The sequence below is a fragment of the Empidonax traillii genome, unplaced genomic scaffold, assembly GCF_003031625.1.
Source record: "Empidonax traillii isolate 1590-97213 ecotype Southwest subspecies unplaced genomic scaffold, ASM303162v1 scaffold27:size3997909, whole genome shotgun sequence".
NCBI classification, from domain to species: domain Eukaryota; kingdom Metazoa; phylum Chordata; class Aves; order Passeriformes; family Tyrannidae; genus Empidonax; species Empidonax traillii.
In genome coordinates this window covers 953162-976627 of record NW_020955220.1, presented here as the reverse complement: position 1 = coordinate 976627, position 23466 = coordinate 953162, and the positions used below count along the sequence as shown (strand labels likewise).

At 41.4% G+C, this 23466-nt stretch overlaps 1 protein-coding gene across 1 annotated transcript; it reads left to right on the top strand.

Annotated features, from left to right (window-relative positions):
- The first annotated feature begins 6 nt into the window (after positions 1 to 6).
- Positions 7 to 21802, top strand: OGA (O-GlcNAcase). The gene is made up of 16 exons (XM_027907992.1): positions 7 to 291; positions 3904 to 3955; positions 4279 to 4376; positions 5572 to 5702; positions 6394 to 6565; positions 7543 to 7641; positions 7800 to 8084; positions 8523 to 8681; positions 9279 to 9889; positions 10281 to 10455; positions 13961 to 14046; positions 14915 to 15019; positions 16663 to 16748; positions 17653 to 17845; positions 18604 to 18763; positions 19520 to 21802. The coding sequence occupies exons 1-16, from the start codon at positions 102 to 104 to the stop codon at positions 19654 to 19656; spliced, it is 2739 nt and encodes a 912-aa protein (XP_027763793.1). The 5' UTR covers positions 7 to 101; the 3' UTR covers positions 19657 to 21802.
- The last annotated feature ends 1664 nt before the right edge of the window (positions 21803 to 23466 follow it).

The window sequence follows — 23466 nt, the reverse complement described above, 5'->3', positions numbered from 1 at the left end:
CGGAGCGGCGCAGACAAAGGGGGGGCTGCGGAGCGGCACGGACCGGACCTGGTCGGCTCGGCCCGGCCCGGCGAGCGGCGGCGCTGGCGGCGGGCGGCAGGATGGTGCAGAAGGAGGGGCAGGCGGCGCTGGAGGAGCCGCAGGGCAGCCCCAGCCCGGCCGGGGTGCCCGGCGCCCCTCTGGAACCGCCGGGCGCCGGCCCCGCAGGGCCCGTGCCGGGAGGGGAGGAGACCGACACCGAGACGGAGACGGCGCTGGGCTCCCGCCGCTTCCTCTGCGGCGTCGTCGAAGGTGGGAGCTCCGGGTGGGGGGTGTCCCCTGGGGGACGGGGGCTGTGGGAGGACGGGGGAGCGGGGGGGCGGCTCGGTGTCCGCGGGAGGCCGGGGGTGGGCCGGTCCCAGCTGGCGCTGCTGTGCCCGTCTCCTCCCCCGCCCGGAGGAGCCCGCTCGGCGGGGAGGTGCCGCGCGGTTCTTGGCCGGGACTCCACCGGGGGAAGGGGGGTGGGGAGGAGCCGCGGCTCCCGGGCGGGGCTTCTGCCCGCGGGGCTTGTGCCGGAGCGGGGAGCGCCCTTCGACGGCAGCTGCGCGGCGCTCCCCAGCGCGCCCGTGATTCCTCGGAGAGGCCGAGGCACTGCCGTGTCTCGCCTGCTGGTACGTGTCTGAAGGAGGTATGATAGAGAGAGAGAGCACAGCTACCGCGCGATTATCTCGGCTGTACGTGCTCTTTCTGCGCACCAGAGCCTGAGAGTCAGTTTCCCGAGTAGGGAATATGTGATTCCACAGGCATCTGCTCTATAATTAATATTAAATGCCCCTTGTTCTCCAAAGTGTTCTAGCTTATCATTTTAATTTGGCTGTGGGACAGTCCTCTGACTTTTGACATAGTTAGCATCAGTAAAAGGTTTAAATTGTTTCTGAAGCTGCAGAATAAAGTGACTCTTTTTGCATTTCTCACTAATGATGGAATTTGTCTGCATTTCTGGCAGGTCGGTTAAGGTAGGTGGTTGAAAGCCAGCAAGAAAAATGATTTATTCCTAGCATAATAGTTGGTTTGAAAATGTTCTGATTCCTGTCATCTGTTACTATTTTTGTACCGTTAATGACTTTCCAGTAGAAGAACAAAATGATTAAGAGATGGAATGGAGAGGGAAGCAGGCAGTTTATCAAAGTCAGTATCTGCATTGCTTTGCAGAACGTCTTTTGTTTATATCTTAAAAAAAAAAGACTGTTTGGCTTATGCAAATATCACTACGTGAGGTGTATTAGGCCCAGTTAAGCCTTTATTTTTTAGCATCTACTAGGGCTTAAAGACAGCGTGGACAAAGATGTCTTTACTTTGTTAATAACTTAAAATTCTGCGAATATAGAGACTAAATTGAAAGAGATTTGGAGACAGGTATCATTGAAGAGAAACACATGTTGTAACAGCATGTTTTCTCATGTTCCTTCTGATACACATGGACCACCCGTTCATCCAGGTTTATATTGGAACTACTGAGTATACCACAATCAATTTTCTAGTGGTGTTAGTTACTTTGTTGGTCACCTCTGCATATGTTTTGTTGCAGGTGTTCTTGAGTTTACTGTGCATAAAACAAAGCAAGAAAATGGCCTCTGCCCAATGAAGCCATCAAACACTGGTTAGGAGTTACCAGTCTAACAATAATCAGTGTACAGGAAAAAAAGGAGTAGGGAGGTGTTTTAAAAAAAAAAGGGCAAACAAAAAACCACCACCGACAGAAAAACAAACCTGTGGTGAATGAGGTTAATGGTAGCGAGTGAAAACGTGTCTTGTTAGTGACCCAGGGGAATTATAGGGTTAAGAGTAAAACAGCAATTAACTTCAGAAGTGTAGGTAAATACTTAAAACACAGAGTAGTGGTTAACACAGACTAGAGGGATGGTGAAGTTAAGGTACTGAGGTGGAGAATTTGGATCTTTTGTAGAAAAGGCAGAGGAGAATTGGCCAAATACTTGTTGTACACTCTGAGAATGGGAAGGGCTTATGACAGATATCAAATTCACTGTTTTGCAGAGTAATAAGGTCTAAGATTATTCAGTGCAAAGCTTTCATTCTCAGCCTCTAGGATGTCCTGGCTTTTAGTGATGGAGAGCGTGGTAACTGGGATAAGATATTTGGCATGATCTTTTGACTTTTTATCAACCTGACACACAGTCCTGATGGAGTAATACAAAACCAGGTCGATTTTCAGTTGGACAGAAAGATCCAAAAGTCATCACCAGCTGGTGACAGTAGTAACCTAAGAAATATGGAGACAGATGGAAAAGTATTGCTTCAGATTAGCATGTTCTCTTCAGCTTTATTTAATTAGTTTTTGTTAGCTGAATGTCCTTTTGTTATAGTGGGCCCTGCTCTGCTTCAGGCTTGTGGGTCTGAAACAGAAGTATATGTAAAGCAAAAAATGTTCTGAGTGAGTTATGAGATGTAGGTGGTATTCATTGGGTCCCACAAGTTTTTGTTCTTTTTTTGGGTTCTTCAGCTTCTTCAGGGCAGCATCAGTCAAAATGAGGAAACTGTGGTGGGAATGAGAACTTCGTTCTGGGTTAAATAAACCTGGAGGTTTACAGGCCTCACAACTGCTCTCGTTGTTCCCCTGTTTAACTCTTGTGTTTGCCACTGGGCAGTTGTGAGGAGCCCGTAGTATCTCAGCTTTGCCACGTCGTGGTGCCAGGCAGTCTGAGATTGCTCTTTGAGAGATTCATTCCTAAAACTTGAGCCTGCTTTAAGCTGCTAAAAGAAGCATTGTACACTTAACATGTAACTGAAATACCTGTTAATGTGTAGGAAGTGCTTCAGTTGAGTCAGTTTGGAGTTTTGAAAGGTGATAGGAGGGTGTTTGTGGCCTCAGTGAGACCAAATATTTATGGATTTACAGCAGTGAATAGCTCTGGAAATGAAGATACCTCTGCCTTTTGAACTGGTATTCTGTGGGAACTTGTGAGCTTTGTGTATTAGGAGCATCATTCACCACTGATTGGCCATGCTGTTTGAAAATAAGAGCTTATTAAATTTCATGTTATTTTAGTCTCTGGTTCTTGCAAGGACTGCCAAGCTGAAGCTTTGTTTTGAAGTGCCCACATGTGGTTGAACTGTTTGCACATAGGTCTAAGTGAATTGGCTTGACTAAGAGTACACTGAGGGTGCTTTTTTAATTGTTTCTAGAATGGGAGGATTAGATTTAAAACCAGAAGCAATTACAATGTCTATGGAATTCCAAGACTTTCAATACAATCTGTTCTAAAATGACTTGTGTAGAGGCTTTTATATATGATTATTCACAGACATAGTATTAGCTTATAAAATGTGGGAACTGTAAAGATACCAGCTTTCAAGTTAATTTTGATAAGGAGCCTATTAAATGGAATAAAAGAAATGAAATTGTAAGCCTTTTGTTGAGTCACTTGCACATATTTTTTTAATTACACATCATCTCCCCCAGTATGTGTTTATATACTCTGTGTATATAAATTCTAATCTGTGCCATCAGTTTTGAGCTAGTAAATATTTTCAAGTGTCTTCAGTATTCACCTTACAATTAAATCTATTTTGTAGGTGTCTGGAGTGATATTTTAATTAGATTATGACTGTTTGGTCTGCTGCTATTATAACGCTGACTTGACTTGTCAAGGGCATATGCTCAGGAACACAGTTTGTATTCTACTAATTGCTTCAGTGGCCAAAACTTATATGACCTTAGATCATAAGAAATGAAACAAGTTATAATTGCATTTTAAATTTAGATCAGTTTAGGTTATTACACTTCCCTAATGCTAACTAATTTTTTTTCCTTTCTGCTTTGGGAAGCTTTTTGATGAGTGTAACCGAAGAGTTTCATGAAGCAGGCATAACCTAACTGGATAATTTTAATCTTGTGTCCCGTAGGATTTTATGGAAGACCTTGGGTGATGGAGCAGAGGAAAGAACTTTTTAGAAGGCAAGTCATGCTTCCTCTTACTGCAGCACATTCCATCACAATGAAATCATAATCTTCCACTTAAGCCTGGAAAGAATTATTGTTCTAACCTAGAGAAACTTTTCACCTAATGTCTGTATTCTTAGGGACTCATATTCACCTTTTCATCTTACATGAACCAAATTTGTCCACTATAATTTGTGCTTAAAGTTATCGTGACTTAATAGTATAACACAATGTTCAATAAAGAAAAAGATTAGATCAGGTTAAAGAAAAAGATGAAGTGAAACTTAGAATTCCTGAATTTGAAGGTTATTTAAAGGCTTTTTTTCCTATGTTTGTAGACTTCAGAAGTGGGGACTGAATACATACCTGTATGCTCCAAAGGATGACTACAAGCACAGGATGTTTTGGCGAGAAATGTACTCTGTGGAGGAAGCAGGTAATTGCCTTTATTTCTCCTCTGTGTTTTCTGTAAAAGACTTTAGAATTAATTGGTTATTGCTGTGTATATTTGTGTGTGTATAATCACAGTAGCCATTCCCAAAGGTAACTAGAGGCCTCTTTCTTAATACTCTGCAGGTGTATTTATTGCAGCTTTGGAACAAGCATGGTTTTCTTCTTTTAACTATAACTGCAGATGATTTCTGAAATTGCTTCAAGGCTTCGTCTTACGAGATTTACTTTTTTTTCAAGGGAAATTATTCCTCTGGCTCTTGAACATCTGCACCATGTTTGAAGTAGAAATTGTTTGCTTCAGAAAAGAGAAAAAAGATTGAGCAAATAGCCTGTCCCTTTATGTAATTCATTAAGCCCTTGTCTCAGTGAAGAAAGTACCTATTAGAAAAACAACTTTTGACTAGTTAGTTAGAACATAAGACCTGTTCATGCTGGTGTGAGGCTTTTTATCCACCTCTGGCATTTATGAGATCTGTGGTGTTTTATTAGACTGAGGGGATTGTAATTTTCCTTGGTGGGGGGGAAAATTATAGTCTTGAAATTAAATAATCCTTCTTGGAGGCCACTTTGAATCACTGCAGAAACATAATCTAAAGGATACTGCAAGGTAATTGCCAGTAACAGCAAAGATTGTTAAATATTGTAAAAATAATTCTCTTTATTCATTGCGTGGAAGATTAAATTTCAGATTTACTTCTTAAAGCAACTGCTTCTGCACAGTGATGTTAAACTCCATGTTTTCTGTGCGCCCCAGGCTTTAGTGATATGAGTGGTACGTGAGCCACTGTCACACAGGGTGATGTTACTGCACTGAGTTGTCTGTTAGTATGTGTGGGGGAAGTGAGTAATAATTCTAGAACTGTTGGTGTGCATACTGTGGAAACAGACTATATCTATATTTGTCTCAGAGTACTGAGATGATCTTAAAAATATTTATAAAACTTTAACATGGAAAATAAGAATACAAGGACAGTTGTTAACATTCCTTTTTGGCATAATTTCTGAGAACTCTCCCAGATAACTTGGTGTTCCTTGCTGTGTTAGGTTCAAGAAATTCCATCAGTTTTCTAAAAATGATGATAAAAGAGGCATCTGAACTTCATAATTTGCTTATAATGATGCCCAAGAATTTTTTTAAATTGTTGAATCCCTCTGAAATAATTCAATTTGATTTCCAGAGCAGCTAATGACTCTAATATCAGCTGCACGAGAACACGAAATAGAGTTCATCTATGCAATTTCACCTGGACTTGATATCACTTTCTCCAATCCTAAAGAGGTATCCACATTGAAACGTAAGCTGGACCAGGTAAGTGTGACACAAACAGCACAGGTGAAGGACTGCTTGGTTTGGAAACTCCAGTACCCTGCTTACTCTTTGGGCTTTTCACCAGGTTCAAAAGGTTGAACCTTTTCAGCACTGGTGTTAGTTTTGGTGCCTTTGAACAATTCGGATGGATGTGTTTGGGTTGCATTACAGAAGTGGCCAGCAATCACCTAGATTTTTAAGAAGAACAAGTCTCATCTCTTATGGGATTCTGAAGGCTATCTTTGTTTTCAGAGTATTTTGGAATCCTGAAGCCAAAGATGCATTGCTAAAGCAAGAACTCTTGCCCACAGCAAACGCCTTTGCAGGCAGACCTGACATGCACATCTTCTTTGCTCTCTTAATTGACTCCTCTCCTTTCTCCAAGAGCTATTACAGAATTAGCTTTTTTCCCAGCTGTCTGTTCTGTGAGATCAGCTTTGGGTTGTTAAAACTGGAACAGATTGCAGGTCTTTAGAGGTCTAATCTTTAAGAGAAGCAGAGCTAAGGGCCAGAGATAGGCATTCACTGTGAATAGAAAACAAAGTCTGTCTTGCCTCCACTACCTTCTCTCCTCCCTTCCTATAGCTTTCCCTTTAAGATTTAGATTAGATTTAAACATTTTAGTTTGATTTTTAAAAAATATGAAAATAATTTAACAAATTAAACTTTTTACTCTTGTCTCCTGTATTAGGTTTCCCAGTTTGGCTGCAGATCTTTTGCACTGCTGTTTGATGATATCGATCATAACATGTGTGCAGCAGACAAAGAAGTTTTCAGTTCTTTTGCTCATGCTCAAGTCTCGATCACAAATGAAATTTATCAATATCTAGGAGAACCTGACACATTCCTTTTCTGTCCTACAGGTAAAATGAGAGGAATCATTTGGTTCAGCCTCAGTCTTATTGGCTGGAAAGCTGGTTTAGCATTTAATAACTGCCTTAAGAAGTATTTTGGGGTTGATTAAAGAAACTGACTTACAAAGAAAGGTTTGATTATTCAGATATGTGCAAAGTTTTTGCCAAATCTATGCAGCTCTGAAAGGGTTAATGCCAAGCAAAGAAGGCAGCTTGATAGAATGGTTAAAGGAAGTTTTTTGGGTTTTTTTCACTTAAACCAAAATCTTTTTGCCTCTTGAATTGGCTGGCTGTTAGTTTCTTAGAATTTTCTTAGAGATACTGTCTGTGCTCGCTGCTGTCACTGGTTCCTGTTTTTAATAAGATTACCCACTTCACTGGTCAGTGAGTTGCTTTATTTATTAAAAAATGACTTCCTCTTGGGTCCAGTCATTGCTTTTTGAATTGCAAACTTCCTCTAATACCTGTGAGGTACTGGGGAGAAAATCACCATGTTCAGAGGTGTGGATGATGGCAAGGAAGATTCAATTTAGTAGCAATGTTGTTATTGTTAATTAGTTTATCCTCTTACAACGTAGTAGTTTGGTCCTGTTGCAGACTTCCACTTTAAAGTTATAGAGACATGTATTCCAGTGCTAATATTTTTAGATATTTGCACTTCATAATCAGTCTTGGGGTTTTCCAGTTCTCTTGCATATTGTCTGCTGTAACCTGGTCTTTTGTTTATGGACTTTATTAGTTTTTTTCTAATTTTGACATTTGAGCTATTTTAATTAAATTCTTTACCTTTTGTTTCTGATCTTTATGTGAAGTTGTCATTCATAATGTCCTTTTTATTTATACTTTGGACTTTTGGGCCTTAGCTGTTTAATGTTATGGATGTTTCTCTTTTCAAATGGTATTCTCTCAACGTGTTTATGGGACAGTTGGGTGTGTTGTCACACCTGTGCATCCTTCTAACAGTGACATTCTCTTTTTCTGTGCAGAGTACTGTGGAACCTTCTGTTATCCGAATGTTGCCCAGTCACCGTATTTACGAACTGTAGGAGAAAAGCTGCTCCCCGGCATTGAGGTGTTATGGACAGGTAAAAATTGTTTGGTTTGGTGGCTTGTTTCTTTTAATTCGCTGTTGTTGTTACAAGAATTTCTCATAAGTATTAGTATAAAATAAACTTTCCAGCTACTTGAGGATTGAATCTTCAAGTATGTGCAAAGCCCTCTGATTATCCTCTTTCCCTCTTAGGTCCAAAAGTTGTATCCAAAGACATTCCAGTAGAGTCCATAGAAGAAGTTTCTAAAATCATCAGGAGAGCACCAGTTATCTGGGATAACATTCATGCTAATGATTATGATCAAAAGAGGCTTTTTCTTGGGCCTTACAAGGGTCGGTCAACTGAGCTCATCCCTCGACTAAAGGGAGTTCTGACCAATCCAAACTGTGAATTTGAAGCCAATTATGTTGCCATTCACACGCTTGCGACCTGGTACAAGTCTAACATGAATGGAGTGAGAAAAGACGTGGTGATGAGTAAGTATGCATAAGTGTTTGCTCTATCTGTGCTTAACCCTATGAATCATAGTGGGTTTTGAGTTTAATGACTTCCTGGGACATATCTGTAGCACATATTATCAGAGAATTTCTTAGTCTTGAGAGGTATCTATGGTTGTGTAATTAACACTCTCAGCAAGGAGTTTTAATGCCTAAGTTTGACATGTGTCCATGGATACGATGTCATTGGAGTAGAAGCAGTTCAGATCAAAAGAAACCTTGAGTGCCAGAGTGTCTGGTTTCTGCACACTGTTTCTCTGTCAACATTGACAGTCACTGTAATTTTCCATTTTGGCTAATTTGTGCTTCTTTGTAAAGAAGGCCTGTCAGAGTTATTGAATGCCCTGTCTGACACAACTTTTCTTTCTATTGTTTTTAATTAAACTTGCATGATAACTTTTTAAAATTTGTCTCTAGCTGATACTGAAGACAGTACCGTTTCGATCCAGATTAAGTTGGAAAACGAGGGGAGTGATGAAGATATTGAAACGGATGTTCTCTACAGCCCACAAATGGCCCTGAAGTTGGCCTTAACAGAGTGGTTGCAGGAATTTGGGGTACCTCAGCAATACAGCAGTGAGTATGATTTGGTATCATTCTGGGGTTGATAAAAAAATGGGGTTAGATGATCAGTACTTGCATTTGAATTGAAAATATTTTATAGATCCTGGCAATTCACATACTTTTTAGCTGGGATTATCTTCTACCTTAGTAATTTGGGAAACCTTGATAATAAGTAAGAATGCTTGATATTCTGCAGTGTGCCTATAGTGCACTGACTCATCGACAGAAGCAACCTTGATGCATGATCCTTTGGCACTTGTGATGAAAGCAACTTTAGCAAGTCAGTTGATGCAGAGGGAAAAGACTTTAGGAACTTTTTATTCTGGTGGCATAGTCAGAAATGCTGCTGGCAGCACATAAATATTAATAATTTTTCTAACTTTCCCCCCATCCTGTCTTTGCTTACCGATTATGTGGGAGGGAAACTTACAGAAACCAAACCCAGTAGTTAGAATTACAGTGACAGAAGCGAACAGGCAAAGTACCACCAGGAAGCTGTGCTGATTGGGTGCTGCAGTAATAAAATCACACGTCATTTGTAGAAGTTGCTGATTTGAATGTTAATTAACAGATATTGAGAACTCTAAACTTATTTCTTCTTATTTTCAGGTAGGCAAGTGGCCCACAGTGGTGCAAAAACCTCTGTAGGGGATGTAGGGCCTCTGGTGGCACCGTCCTCTTTAAATGCAGCTACAGTGGTTACCACGGTGTACCAAGAACCCATCATGAGTCAGGGTGCAGCGCTGAGCAGCGAGTCACCGGCCTTGGTCAAGGAGGAGGAGAAGAAGCAATCTGATGAGGAACCAATGGACATGGTGGTGGAAAAACAAGATGACTCAGACAAGAATGCTAACCAGATACTGACAGATATTGCCGAAGCCAAGATGGCAGAGGAGCTCAAGCCAATGGATACGGATAAGGAGAGTATAGTTGAGTCAAAGTCTCCAGAGATGTCTATGCAGGAAGACTCCGGTAGTGACATTGCACCTATGCAGACTGATGAGCAAATTAACAAAGAACATTTTGTGCCTGGGCCGAATGAAAAGCCTCTTTACACAGTAGAACCAGTGACTTTGGAGGACTTGCAGCTTCTTGCTGACTTGTTTTACCTTCCTTATGAACATGGGCCCAAAGGTGCACAGATGCTGAGGGAATTCCAGTGGCTCAGAGCAAATAGCAGTGTTGTCAGTGTTAATTGCAAAGGAAAGGATGCTGAAAAAGTAAGTCTGAGTCTTGTTTCTGTCCTTCTAAATGAAAATCTTGAGCAGTTTTATTTGTTGTCTGTAATAGAGACTGGTGTTCTAATTCCTAGGACCTGAAGGGTAGTGTATAACCAACCACAGGTCACAATAATTTTCATTCCTCCTGTGGAATCTACTGTTTTAAGCCCGTAGTGCCATGTTGCTGTGAAGGCAGTCTGGTGTCTGCATTTGACCAATGTTCCCTGTACTGGCCTCACTTCTAACAGCCATAGAGGATATCTGTGAGTCATGTGTGGTGTGCTAGTCAATGCTGGTACAATGAAGTAATGAATTATATAGTCTTCCCCCATATTTAGAGGACCACTCCTCCCTAGAACCCTGTGTTTGATCCTGTGGATGTTTTTCATAGATAGAAGAATGGCGTAACCGAGCAGCCAAGTTTGAAGAGATGTGCAGCTTGGTGATGGGGATGTTCACTCGCCTCTCCAATTGTGCCAACAGGACAATCCTTTATGACATGTACTCCTACGTCTGGGACATCAAGAGTATTATGTCAATGGTGAAATCTTTTGTGCAGTGGTTAGGTAGGTGCATTGGGAGCCATTATAATCCCAGATAGCATATTTTTTATGTGTGTTTTTAATTAGCCCACGGGGAAAACTGAAGTATTAGGCAAATGTGCTTTCTTGGATGGGGGTCTGGTATGACCCTGTTTTAAAGGTTTTCCTGTCTTGCTATTTGAAGCAATGCTTGCAGTGAGTTTGCTTTGCTATTATAAGTGAAGTCTGCTGGATGGTTAAGATTGGAGACCTTGATTTTCTTCTTGGGCTAATGAAACTTGAATCTCATCTGACACGTAAGTGTTGACTTTAACTTACTCTTGACTGAATGCACACTGGACTATGCCATTACCTCCTTGGATACCCCGCTCTATGATTGGAAATGACACTACGAAATGTGACCACATCAGCCATCTGCTGTTTGCTCTGTCTTTATAACATTATTGCTGTCTTCAACAGACCTCTGTGGGCCTGGCCACGAGGAAGCTGTTCCTCCCAGCCCTGTGCGCATGCGAGCTTTAGCATAAGGCTATTCTGGTGCAAAATAATTTCTTTTAAATACTTTACAAATTACTGAATTTTTTTTTTTTTTGGTAATGGGTGGAAGTTGTGCAGCTCTCTAGACAGATTTAGTCTGAGACTTAAAATGATCTTGAAACATTTCTTCCTTTTCTTTTTTTTGTTCCTTTTTTTTTTTTTTCGTGTGTGGCCCTTTCTTGTTTGGTTGTTTTGTTTTTTTTTTCCTGAAAAATTTTTGGGGGATCCTAAATTGGCAGATAGCACCAGCATGGCCTGGGTAATTCTAGTGACCTCATTTCACTTTCAGGTTTCAATGCAACTGTAAGGAATATGCTGTGGAGTTTCTTGAGATACACAGCAGACAGCAAAGCTGATGGTCTTAAGTCACACTTTCTGTAACTGTCACAAACCTCACAGTGATTGACCATTACACAACCTTGGTCTAGTCCTAGTGTTTGGATTGTTTTTAAATCATGTTCTTAAACACTGGCAGGTTCAAGTTTGGACAGAGAAGAGCTGTTAAATCATCAAGTCAGTCCATGCCCAAAAACTTACTGTGTTTTGTGCTTATTAAATATCTGATCCCAATATGTATAACTGTAAAAGAAGAAGTTGAAAAAAGAAGAGAGCTTTTAAGGCTGCGTTCTGCAAAGTACAGAGAAGAAAACTAGCATAGGTGGAGAACTCAGCAGCACTGTAGTATGTTAATATTTCTCTAACAACCTCATGCTGTTTAAAAGCTTTAGTTTGTGAATTTTAAGTGTAACACAACTCCCCCAACTCTACTATTCTTGCTATGTGTTGACCTTTAGCTAGACAGAATGCTCTCTTCTTGATAGCTTAATCAGCTTAAAACTCCAGGCCAAAGCTCTATAAAGAGAACAGTGATTTTTGTAATCTCCTAATGTTTAGGACCCAAGTTAAGACTGTGTTTTAGAAGTATCAGACCACCTACTGATTTCATCTGAAGTTGTCTTCAGTTTTCAATGTCCCTGTAAAGTTGGGTTCAAGTCTCTAAATGCATCAAATATTTGAAATAGTTCACAGTAGATGCCAGCTCTAATACATGCTCTGTTAACTTTGGCACTGTTCTGTTCCAGTATTCACGCTATTATTAGATAGTTGAAAAATTCAGGTTTTTTCACATTTACAGATTAATACTCTTATGCTAGCAGTGCTTCTGTGAGAGAGGCCATTTTTGTCTTCAGCTTAAGTTTTTATCACTAATGTAAATACATACAGAGCAAAGGTCTTTTATAGAATAGGTCAAGTACACTACAAATCGAAACAAGTTAGTTTTCACAACGGTGTGCTCAATGGTCCACTGGTTGTTCGCTTTCTTCACCACTCCTCCCAAGTCCAGCTAGCATTCAGTCCCTTAAATTAGTGTGGCTGTACAGTACTATGGATTACTAATGACTTCTATTGTCTTCTTCCCCATTGTGTACAGATGGGAGAATCCTCAGCACAAGTTTCTACTGCTATTGGATGGACAGCGCCAGATGTTCACAGCGCGTCGTCATTAATTAATTAAAATGGAAAGGTTTTGTCTGTGAGGCAGCTCAGATAGATTAGATGTGCAACAGGCATGAACTGAAGTCACATTTGCGCAGCGACTAAGGCATTAACTATGTTTTTCATTTATACAGCTCTTCATTCACGCAGCTCTTTACTGTAATAATTGGAAGTGCTAGTTAAGTTGTAGTCTCAAAGGAGAGACAGATACTGTCTTCCAAGTTATTGACTAAATCTCCTTGTGAAGGATATTTTCTTAAGTGAGAATTCTAAAATGTGGGAGTAAACCAAATTTGAATTCTGGTGCTTCGATTGTTTCCGAAATTTGCCATACTTAGGGTAGTTTTTATTTAATCTATCTTCCTAAACTCTCATAAATGTCAAACTTGGCGCACTTTGGGACTCTCTGACTAGCACAACATACTTGTGTGTACTGATCTGAGACTGTTACTTGAACAGGAGGTAGATTGCTGTCCACAAAAGGAAAAGAGTGTTTGCGCTGCTCATCTTGTCAGAAAACTAGGCGGGTAATTGAGATCTCCAGATACCACTTGCTTTGCTTCACTCTCCAGAGTTGTCACTTGTGTTAGTTGGTGAAGGCTGCAGCGCTGTGCTGGCGGAACGATGTTAAAATTCAAACAGCCAATGGAAAATTCTTTTCTAAAGCAAGCACAAACTAAAGCTGAGCACTGCAGTGGGCCGGCTGTGGCTGGTTGAGCAGCAGGGTCCCTGGTGTGTCCGATATGCTTGTGGAGGAAAAAAGTCAAGATACTAAAAAGCAAAGCTAGTAATGACCAACAGAGCATACTAGTTAAATTGTGAGTTAATTCCAGTTAACACTACTTAGCTTTTTAATGTGCCAGCAGCACTGTGACTATACGGCCTGGATTATGTAAATCTGCGTAGTCTCTTGCAAGAGTGCAGTTCTGTACAACTGTCCTGGCTGCCTGAACTGTTCCAGACTGTTTACATATGTTGCCAGTCCTAGTTTTCTGACAAGATTAGAAAAAATCAGTACTAAAATGTGACTTCAGAAAGGTCCGTTTTTTTTTTTCAAAGGGCTGTGATAATGGCATTTGATCTAAAATTTATGGTAGTAGCTATTGAGCCACATAGCTTCCAAGATGTCATCTTTTCATAGATGAAATAAATGCGCAAATATGCAAAAAAAAGGTACAAAATGTCTGGGAGGTTTACAGAGTTGTGCATGGCACCATTCTTGTGCCTCCTGGTCTAGAATGAAGTGTGTAGCTGAATTGCCTCACCTGTTCTTAGACCTGGCTGTTATAGGTAACCAAAAGTTTGAAATCCTGCAGCTAGTGCGCAAGCGCAAAATCTTTGTAAGTCATACATTATTACAGCCCTCCCCCAAGCCCTGGTTTCTAGCTCAGTTAGAGAGCTTTTTCCACAAGTGTATGTTAGCTTTTTGGACATGTAAGACACCCAGGAAATCCCCCTTCTCGTAACATTCTTCGCTTGGATCTGATCTCAACAGGGTGTCGTAGTCAATCTTCAGCACAGTTCTTAAGTGGAGACCAAGAACCCTGGGCCTTTAGAGGTGGTCTAGCAGGAGAGTTCCAGGTATCAATATGACTTCACAACTGAATGACATTTTCTTTGTTTTATGAGAAACCTTTTGTTGCACATCAGAGGTCTGGAAGGATTGGTCTGCCGAAGGCTTTCTGGTCCAAAGCCCATTAGCCTTACAGCTTGGTTTAAAATAATTTTCCTCCCCTTTCTACAGTAATTTCTCAAGGAGATGCTGCCTGTCCCACGCGCATGCGAAGCGCAGCGGCTTTAGTTGTACATTTCACATTGTTTCTTTGCAGGTCGCACAGCATTTTTATCTGCGCCCGCAATTGCACAATGCGCGCATGCTTGTCTGCCGATGGGAATTCCATGAGCAAAAAGAGATAGTCATCCAAATTTTGGTTCCTCTATAAATAATGCTGTAACACGCTCTGTTGCGAGGAATGCAATTGGCAAATATTCTTAAATCGCTGTTTATACCATGTTCAGATTTGTTCATGGATTTTTCTGGCGCTATACTTTTCCCCCCTCACAGGTGCTCTGCGCGCAGCAAATTGAGTCAGCGCATTGCTTTTGGGATAAAGCGTCTCCTCTGGCCAGTTAACCCTCTTCAGACCAAACCTTTCCTCCTGACATTCTATGTTCTTATACAGAGACAGTGTAGATATGATTGGTAAAAAGTATTTTAAAGCAGTTAAGATTAAGAGACTCTCAATGTGCTGTTTCAATTGCATATTTTAGAACACCAATTGGATATTTTCTATTCAAATATGGTCTTTGCATTTGTAAAGCATACCAACCCCACCTTCTTCTGGGGTGCCTGCAAGTAGCAATTGTTAATTTGGGAGTCTGCAGTGCACACCCAAGAGTGATGGGTTTTGTTGTTCATACAATCATATTAAGTATTTTGTTTTCACAGCGCTTGCTGCCTATTGATGGAGCAAATGACCTGTTTTTTCAACCACCTCCATTAACACCCACTTCCAAAGTGTACACCATAAGACCCTACTTTCCTAAAGATGAGGTAACTGCTTTTGACGCTTGTCACTGCTGTTGGTAGTGATGCGCTTGCTTTTGAGCCAAGAGAGGTCACTGCTCAGTCCCTTCTTCCCCTAATGAAGCAGATGTCCTGATGTCTTGCATGAGGCACAAATGCAAGCTTACAGGAAAACTGAGGTTAAGTGACTTGCCTGTGGTTCAGCAACATGCTGTGCAACAGTACGTGTACACCCACATCCTGATTCCCAGCCTCTCACCTCCCCCCACCTTTTTAAATCTGTGAGTGCCTTCCCTGCCTTATGAAAGGCAAGTGAAATTTTTTCACAGCTGGTAGAGGAATTCTTGCAGCAGGGAGGCATGCAGTGGCTTAAACTTAGAGGGTGGGTATGTGTACCTGTTCACTCAGTAATTATTGTGGCACTTGCTGGTACTTGCAGAGCGGTATAGGCAGAATGTTGATACTGTATCTCAAAATGGAGCTGCAAAATGTGATCATGGTTCAGCTGTTCTTACAATTTTAGGTACAGTTATAAACTTTTTGACCTAGTTTTGAAAGAATTGTTGTCAAATCTTCTTTGGAGTGTTTGATACTTTAAAATCAGGAATTTTTTGTTACTTGTTATTGATTAGCGCTTTTTTCCCTTTCTTGTTTTTTTTCTTCCATTCTGAATACATCTCTAGAGTAGTTTCATTTCCATTTGCTTAGCAAAGAGAATACTTGAAACTGATGTATCAACCAGTAGTTAGCTAACAATCTGTATGGATGCAGTTTATACAGTGTAAGGATTAATGCAGCTTGAACTTTAGGATTTGTAGGTACACTGAGATGAAACATGAGTATCTAGGTTGTTTGCAGTAGTTAGATGAGTCCTGACTTTGAAGCCAGTCAGACAGGACTAGCACATGAAGACTCCTTTACCTACCACTTTTAGGGTACCTCTGTCGTGCTATTCTCAGGAGCAGAGAAGCAGCTTTTTCCATACCTTAGTGCAGGACTGTATATATCTAAACTGATTTGTTCCTTTGAAGACAATGGAATTGATATTTCTAAGCCATCTTAGCAATTGGAGATGCAGCTAAGCATGCAGTCATAAACAATATTTCTTCTGAGGAGTTTTTTTTTTTTTAATGAAAAGACAAAGAAGTGACAAATGAAAAAGCCTTTTTTTTTTTTTTTTTTTTTTTTAAAAAAGAAAAAAATAGGGGCGTAAAGTTTCTTATTTAAAGTGTGACTGGTACAAGTTTACTCTGAGCTTCAGCTGAAAGCCTTTTAACATTCAGGGGGTGTCTGTCCTTCCCAGAGGTTACATTGCTGTACTGGAACATTAATAGGTTTTGTAAAGGGACTCTGTATCAAGGATGTTGATCTTTACCTTCACGATTTATTTTGTGCTGTTACAACTGCAGGAGGTTGATCTCCAGCTTTGCCTTCCCAGCCATTCAACTTCACCACAACGTTTTTGAAGGCAACTTTGAGTTACTTTCGGACAGGAGGTGGGGTGGGGGGCGGAAAGACACATCCTTTCTCATAGATGGATACTTTTGATCTGTGTTGACTTTAACACCTCTCAATGCTAGGTTACAATGTGGCTGTTAATGACATAGCTCTGAAACGAAGTTGTTAGCTTTTGAATGTGATTGATGAGTTGAAATCTTCTCTCCTCTTAGGCATCTGTGTATAAGATCTGCAGAGAAATGTATGCTGATGGAGCTGATCAACCCTTCCATAGTTTACCAGATTTAATTGGAGACAAGTATGTATTAGGAACGAATGACCTACAGAGGTGGTTCTGAAGGATAAAGTTCTGACACTGTATTTAATTTGAATTTTTAAAAGTATGGGAAGAATGCAAAGAACATTTGATATATATAAAACAAATAAAACTTACCTTCAGGAAATTGGGGTTTTGGTCTCTTAAAGATACCATTGACAGTTACGTCTCGGTTCATGCACTGGTCACCCGTTGTGAGCTGATGGAAAATACACTTGGCTGAAACCTGTGTATTATGAAACCTGTGTGTCACAGTGCCTTATTTCAGATTTGTAAAAGCAAATCATGGGAGTGTCTCTCTGGTATTTTTTCCAATCTTATGTAGTTCTTAAGATAATTGATGGGTTTTTGAGGACCAGTCTCCCAGCTAAGTGCCTCCAGCTTTTCTGAAGTACATGTACAAACTTTTAGGCAGTGACAGATGAAGTTTAAAAAAAAAAAAAAAGGCATTAAATCTGAGTTGTAAAATGAGCTACTTTAAGGATTTTTTTTTTTGTCTCAATTTAGGTAGAATTTTATAGAGAGTCTGCTCTGAGTGACAGGAAGGCAGTTAAGAAAAGACATGTTACGGGTATCAAAAAATACCCAAAGGAGAAGATAGAAGAACATGGAAGTAATGGCAGCAGAGCAACTGAGGGCAAAAGGATAAGAGCAGTGTATATGGATTTAAATTACGGGATTGTGAGGTGCAGATGTTGCTTGCAGCTGAGTTTTGACAGCTGATCAGTAATTAATTCTTTGTAAGAACTAATTCCATGAGTGGAGAACTCTGTCACTTCTTTAGTTGACCCTAGAGTCTTCTCCAGGGTACCTGAAGGGGAATACTTTATCCAAGTGACCTTCTTTTGACTGAATTTGAACACTTTTTTTTTTTTTTTTCCTGCAGGTTAGTTGGAGGTCTGCTCACCCTCAGCCTGGATTACTGCTTTGTCCTAGAAGATGAGGATGGCATATGTGGCTATGCTTTGGGAACAGTTGACGTGACTCCCTTCATTAAAAAATGCAAAATGTCTTGGATCCCTTTCATGCAAGAAAAATACACGAAACCAAATAGTGACAAGGAGCTGTCTGAGGCAGAGGTTGGTATAACCTGTGAGATCAGAATTGTGGCCTGAAGTCTTTCCTTTCTAAAGCGGGCCTTTTTGTCTTGCATTTTGAACTCAGTGAAATTCAGTATTTGTTCCTTTCTGAAGACTTTGAGCATAGTATCTGGTGTATTAGAAAGTGACAGTAAAATTGTTCACTGCTAGTCAGCTACAGCTGTGTTTTGTAATACACCCTTGAGGTATACTTTACTAGTAATCAATGCAGTAAATGCAAGGCCCCTTAATCTAGAGGAAATTACATTTTAGAAATAGAGGATTGCTTCTGATCTGTTCTATCTGTTCTACTACTAAATGCAGTAATAATTTCTCCATGCTACAGGTAGGGCACAGGTAGTCACATCAATTTAAGTTGGGAAACAAATCCAAGAGCACTTGGTTTTGGTGTGAAAATCTGACTACCTGTGGAAAAACAAAAGAAACAGAAAGGAATGTCTCTGCACAAACTGTTGGTTATGGGTTGAATGGTATTTTTTTCACTTGAAGTGTGGGTCACTGAGAAGGAGCTTTGCATGCCTCCTTTGACACAGAGAAGCTTTTCTAGCCTGCCTTTTTATCTGGAGTACAAACGGAAGTTGAGCAGGTAAAGAACTAAGTGGCCATCAGAGGTGTAGGCAGAAAAGCCTGCTGGTTTGGAGGTATGCTCCATGAGCAAAGCAGTCTCCCCTGATAAAGATGAATGAAAATGAAAAGCTCAATAATGAGTAAATACCTGTTTCCCATATTCTTTTCAGAAAATAATGCTGAGCTTCCATGAAGAACAAGAGGTATTGCCAGAATCGTTCCTTGCCAACTTCCCATCATTGATAAAGATTGATATCCACAAAAAAGTGACAGATCCAAGTGTGGCCAAAAGTATGATGGCCTGTCTGCTCTCTTCTCTAAAGGCTAATGGTAAGTTTCTCAGAATTCCTTGTTTCCTGACTACATGTCAGTTCTAGGATGCAAGGCAAACTTGGGAGGGTTTGTGAACATACTGTATTTGCATGTCAGCCTGAAATGTTTGATTCCTACCATAGCTGACACTCTAGATTTGGCTAAATACTCACAAAAGCATTCAGATAGCTGACTTTTGCTGCTGTCTTGGTAAAAGGTAGCTTTTCACTGCAGCCATTACCCTGCAAATTAGAAAATAGGCAGAACTGAGGGAGCAATTTGGCGATGAGAGCATGCATTTTTTGCATCTTGAACAGTGCACAAACGTTTATATTTTCCCTGCTGGCATTGGTAATGATGCTTTTTTTCACACGCAGCAGTGTGCACTGGTGGGTAATTACCAAACCCTTCAGTGTGGGAAGTGCTTGGCTGCCTGCCTTACTGCACACCCGGCGTTCACAGTTCCTTTGCACTGCTTGGTGCCCTCTTGTAGTGCTATTTTTGGAACCAGTGTTGGCGTTTCAGGATGTTTGTATGTGCAATGAAAGGTGTGCAGAGGGTTTGTTCAGACTGATGTCTGCAGTGCACATTTTCTTTAGGGCATGGTCAGCTATGTTGCCATAAATCTGAACTTTCTTAGCCACTGTGCTCCATGGGGAGTTGGATCACTGATTTAAATGTTAAAGCAGGTGGGAACTCTAGTAATATTTGATGTCTGTACTTTTTACAGTAACTCTTCTCCTATAGCGTTTTGTTTCTTTCTTCCTTCTTCAGGCTCCCGTGGGGCTTTCTGTGAAGTGAGACCAGATGATAAAAGAATCCTGGAATTTTACAGCAAGCTGGGTTGTTTTGAAATTGCTAAAATGGAAGGATTTCCAAAGGATGTTGTTATCCTTGGAAGAAGCCTGTGATGTGTTTGGCAGCGAACTGTTCCAGTACTGTAGACCCATAACAGCTGGGCAGGTAGTGGTGGGGATCTTCATATGGTCTAGCTGCACAAAGCCAGCAATAAGCCAGCTTGGTAGAAAGGGCTGTGCGAAAATCACCCATCACACATTCAGACTGTAATTTGTTGGAAGGGGATAATGCTGCTGAAAACAGTTTTAACAAAGAGAAACCTTGTCCTCTCCTGGTCCTGTGTGAAGTGCCAAGGAATCTTGCATGGGCTATAGCTCCTTGGAGGAATCCCTCTCAATCGGTGCTGTGGTTGACGACAGTTCTCTTCATTCATGTGTCAACAGAAAAGTGGTCTCTGGCAGAAGTACCTATAAAGATGCAGGTTTTTTTCTCTGTCATAGAGCAGAATGTGCAACTGGAAGTTGCAGAAATGGGAGGGATTGCTTGTGTCAATCAGCAATTTTAGAGATAAGTAGTTACAGTTCTATTTTTTACTACTTTTGCGCTTGTTGATAAAGCAATGACCCATTGTCAATTCTAATGACCATTGGTTCAAGCTTTGTGTTTCGTTAGGGACAAATGTGCAGTGGTCTGTGGCAGAAGTCACTTAATGACAAACCTGTAAATTTCAGTGTATATAAACTTAGCTGTATGCTGACTAACTTTTTGTTTACCAGTTTTTGTAACTTTTTCTTTTGAAAAGTGAAATGGTATAGGTCCAAGATGGCACTTTTGAATAACCTAAAACCACAATCGAGAACAAGTCTGTCCTCAGCACTGACCTTTCTTATTGTGCCTCATATCCAGGGCTAGGAACTGACCATCTCGGGAAAGGGGAGCAGATCCCAACCAACCCTTCCTTCAGATAGCAGTTTGTCGCTGCTTGAGTGTATCGTTCTCCTGGGACTGAAACAGCAATTCACAGGGTGCTCTGCTGAACCTGTTAATTTTGGTAATGTTCGCAAGGGATTGTGGGTGAAAGATGGTGAGAGGGAGAGAGCTGGCCCACAGCTGGGATTTGTCCTTGAAACACTCACCATGTTTCAAAGCCTGTTCATACTAGTTTGATTAAATCAGGGTCTTCAAGTCCTGCACATTTGTATCAAATAACTTTTCTACAAGAAATGCCACAAAAAGCACATTTTTACACATTATTTAAATGGTTACCTACTTTTAAATGTTCCAGAAGTTTAATGTTTTTACCCAGGGTGGACATGCTTGGTTATGGGATGGAACCCGTGTAGTATGGGACCCGGTAGTCAGGTAGTTGCATCATTTATGAAAATGGTATTTCACAGAAGTCCCAGTGTCCCAGACAGGTGATTGGCCAATGGTATGCACCTTGCAGTACCTCGCTTTCACCTGCTGCCATCAGCCGTCTATATCTTCTGTTTAAATTTTCCTGGGTTTTTTTCAGTGGTGCACAAAGGAAATTCAGTTCCTCTTAAAAGCCTCCAGCTGCATAGAAGTTGTTATGCAACCTGTAATGAATGGCATTAAGACTGCAGTGATGCTGTCTGTGACCTGTAAGGAGATGCTGCATTTGGCCTTCTGGTGCAGTCACATGCAGGATGTCTTTTTTTTTTTTTTTTCTTCTTTTTCCTTTGCAGAATGTGAATGATTTCTAATGCGGTAGTGAAGTATTTAAGTTGAAACAAGGTCATTTCATTTTTAGAGAGAGGTACGGGGTTGTGCTGTGGGATTTCATGTAAGTCAGAGCTGAATGCCACTAGTTTATATACAGCTTTGAGTGCATGTTGAGTAGCTGATACCTTGATTTACCAGGTGGGAGAATTTTGTTTCTTCATGGATACCAGAGTCAACTTACTTTATCTGGATGCATAACATTACAGTATAGGATGCTTGTGGCCTTATTTCTTGGCTTTTAAGGAGTTGCCACATTTTCTCTTCCTATGAATTTGTTATTATTATAGAGGTTAATTGTCTAAGCCTATGGAATGTCAGGCCAATACCATCATTCTAGAATTGTAAAGTGATATGTTGACATATCTTTCATGGTTATGAATTTTCATTAAGGTTGGAATGCCACTTTCATTAATCTGTTTTAGATCAACAGTATCTGTAGCAGAAGACCTGTAAAACTGTATTTGAAGACCATGCGAGAAATAGAATAAAAATTGAGAATTGAATGTAAATAAATGTGTGTTTCGTGTGTGTGAGGTTCCAGAACCAGAAATGGTTCAGCCACATATGTTACATCATACTGTAAGTGTTGGATGCCCTTGGAATCAGCTGTCAGTCTTGTCTCTGCTTTTGGTGGCAACAGTGTGTTGTCTGGTAGACAACTTACTGTGTTGATGCTTGTCAGAGGTGGGTGTTCTGTGACCCTTTAGAGGTCTCACCCTGAAGACTTCTGGAGTGGCAGTGCCTTTCTTGTTGCCTGTCTGTGAGTTGTGCCTGTTGAACTTTACCTGTTCTGTAAAAAATCAGTTCTTTCACAGGTGGTCACCGGTGCCTGGCAAAGCCAGGATAAGCTGTGTTGCATCAGGGTTCCCTCACCCTCTCACACAGTTTTTTCCCTTGCTGGCTGCTCAGGGTAGAGTTTCTGAAACCCCACCAAGCTGCCAGCACAGACAAGGTGTGAGATGAAGTAACTTGGGTGTCCCACTGTGTGCAGTGGGCAAACATCATAGCTGCATAATCTGGCCAGAGTTGTACATCCACGAGGTTTAACTTGGGAAGCTAAACACTGAGATAGCTGAAGCAAAGGGATGGGCAAGGGGTATGAAAAGCTGCTTTTTCCTAAAGTAATTTAGCAAAAGTTCTTCCACCTGCTGTACAAGTGCATTGGTGGTGCAGTTCAGAAGCTTTTTAGTGTGGAGAACAGGATAACACACAAACTATGCAGGGAAGTTAGCAGTTAAAAACTTTTCTCCTGGCCCATCTGAAAAGGATAGTTAAATATAGGCAACTTTGTTTCCTTGAAGCCTGTTTCACGAAGTTAATGACAGAGTTGCCTCTCTGCAATACATCTCGCCCTGAGAGACAGGTTTGGGTTCTGATGTTGCATCAGACTCTTTAAGGGAGCATAACACAGAAATGTGCTCGTGCCTCCAGTCGCTCCAGGGTGGTGTCTGCAGACAGGTCATGTAGGGTCAGGTGGCTGTGGAGAGCAACTGCTGAGAAGCACATGGCTGTGCTTGTGTAACCAGTGCTGAGTGAGTGCTTGCCTCTTTCTGGGACCAGGTTCTGCTTTTCAAACCTCTTCAGTCGTGTTTTTCTTGAACCCAGTCCAGCTGGAGCAGAGCAAGTGGTGGGCTGGCAGAGGTCTCTGCGGTGGGAGCAGAGCCAGGTACTGTTCCAGAATGCGATGTGAGCTCATCATTAGTGGAGTTTGTTTCAATTTAGCTGCTCCCCTCCACCCCTGCAGCACCAACCAGGCTGCTTCCCTTTCTGGTTTGAAAGGCCAGTCCCGCCCTCTGCTCCCTGCCATGGATTTTGAAGTAGGATTTTGCCTTCTGCGCTAAAGGGCTCTGGTGCCACAGTCCCTAGTATCAGGGCATGCTGCTCTAAAGGAATAGAGATGAGCAGGTCCCTCTCTCTGTGCCCCTGACTGAGTCCTTGTCACTTTCCTGTCCCCCGTTCCCTTCTTTATGCCCTCCTGGCTCTGTGGGTGCCCTGTATCTTCTCCCGAGTGCTGGGAAGGCTGGTGGTGCAGGCTGGGATGGTGCCCGGGAGAAGGGCGGTGAGTGGGCAGCCGGCAGAAAGGGCCATTTTTCCCGTGTGGCGTTTCCGCAGCTGGCCGTGGCGTCAGTAAACGCCGAAGGCCCAGGACGGCCCCGAGCTGAAGGATGGGGGGCGAT

Coding starts and splice junctions, on each gene's coding strand:
- OGA (XM_027907992.1), top strand. CDS start 102: ATGGTGCAGAAGGAGGGGCAGGCGGCGCTGGAGGAGCCGCAGGGCAGC. Junction 5,703..6,393: donor TGAAACGTAAGCTGGACCAG/GTAAGTGTGACA, acceptor CTCCTGTATTAG/GTTTCCCAGTTTGGCTGCAG. Junction 8,085..8,522: donor GAGAAAAGACGTGGTGATGA/GTAAGTATGCAT, acceptor ATTTGTCTCTAG/CTGATACTGAAGACAGTACC.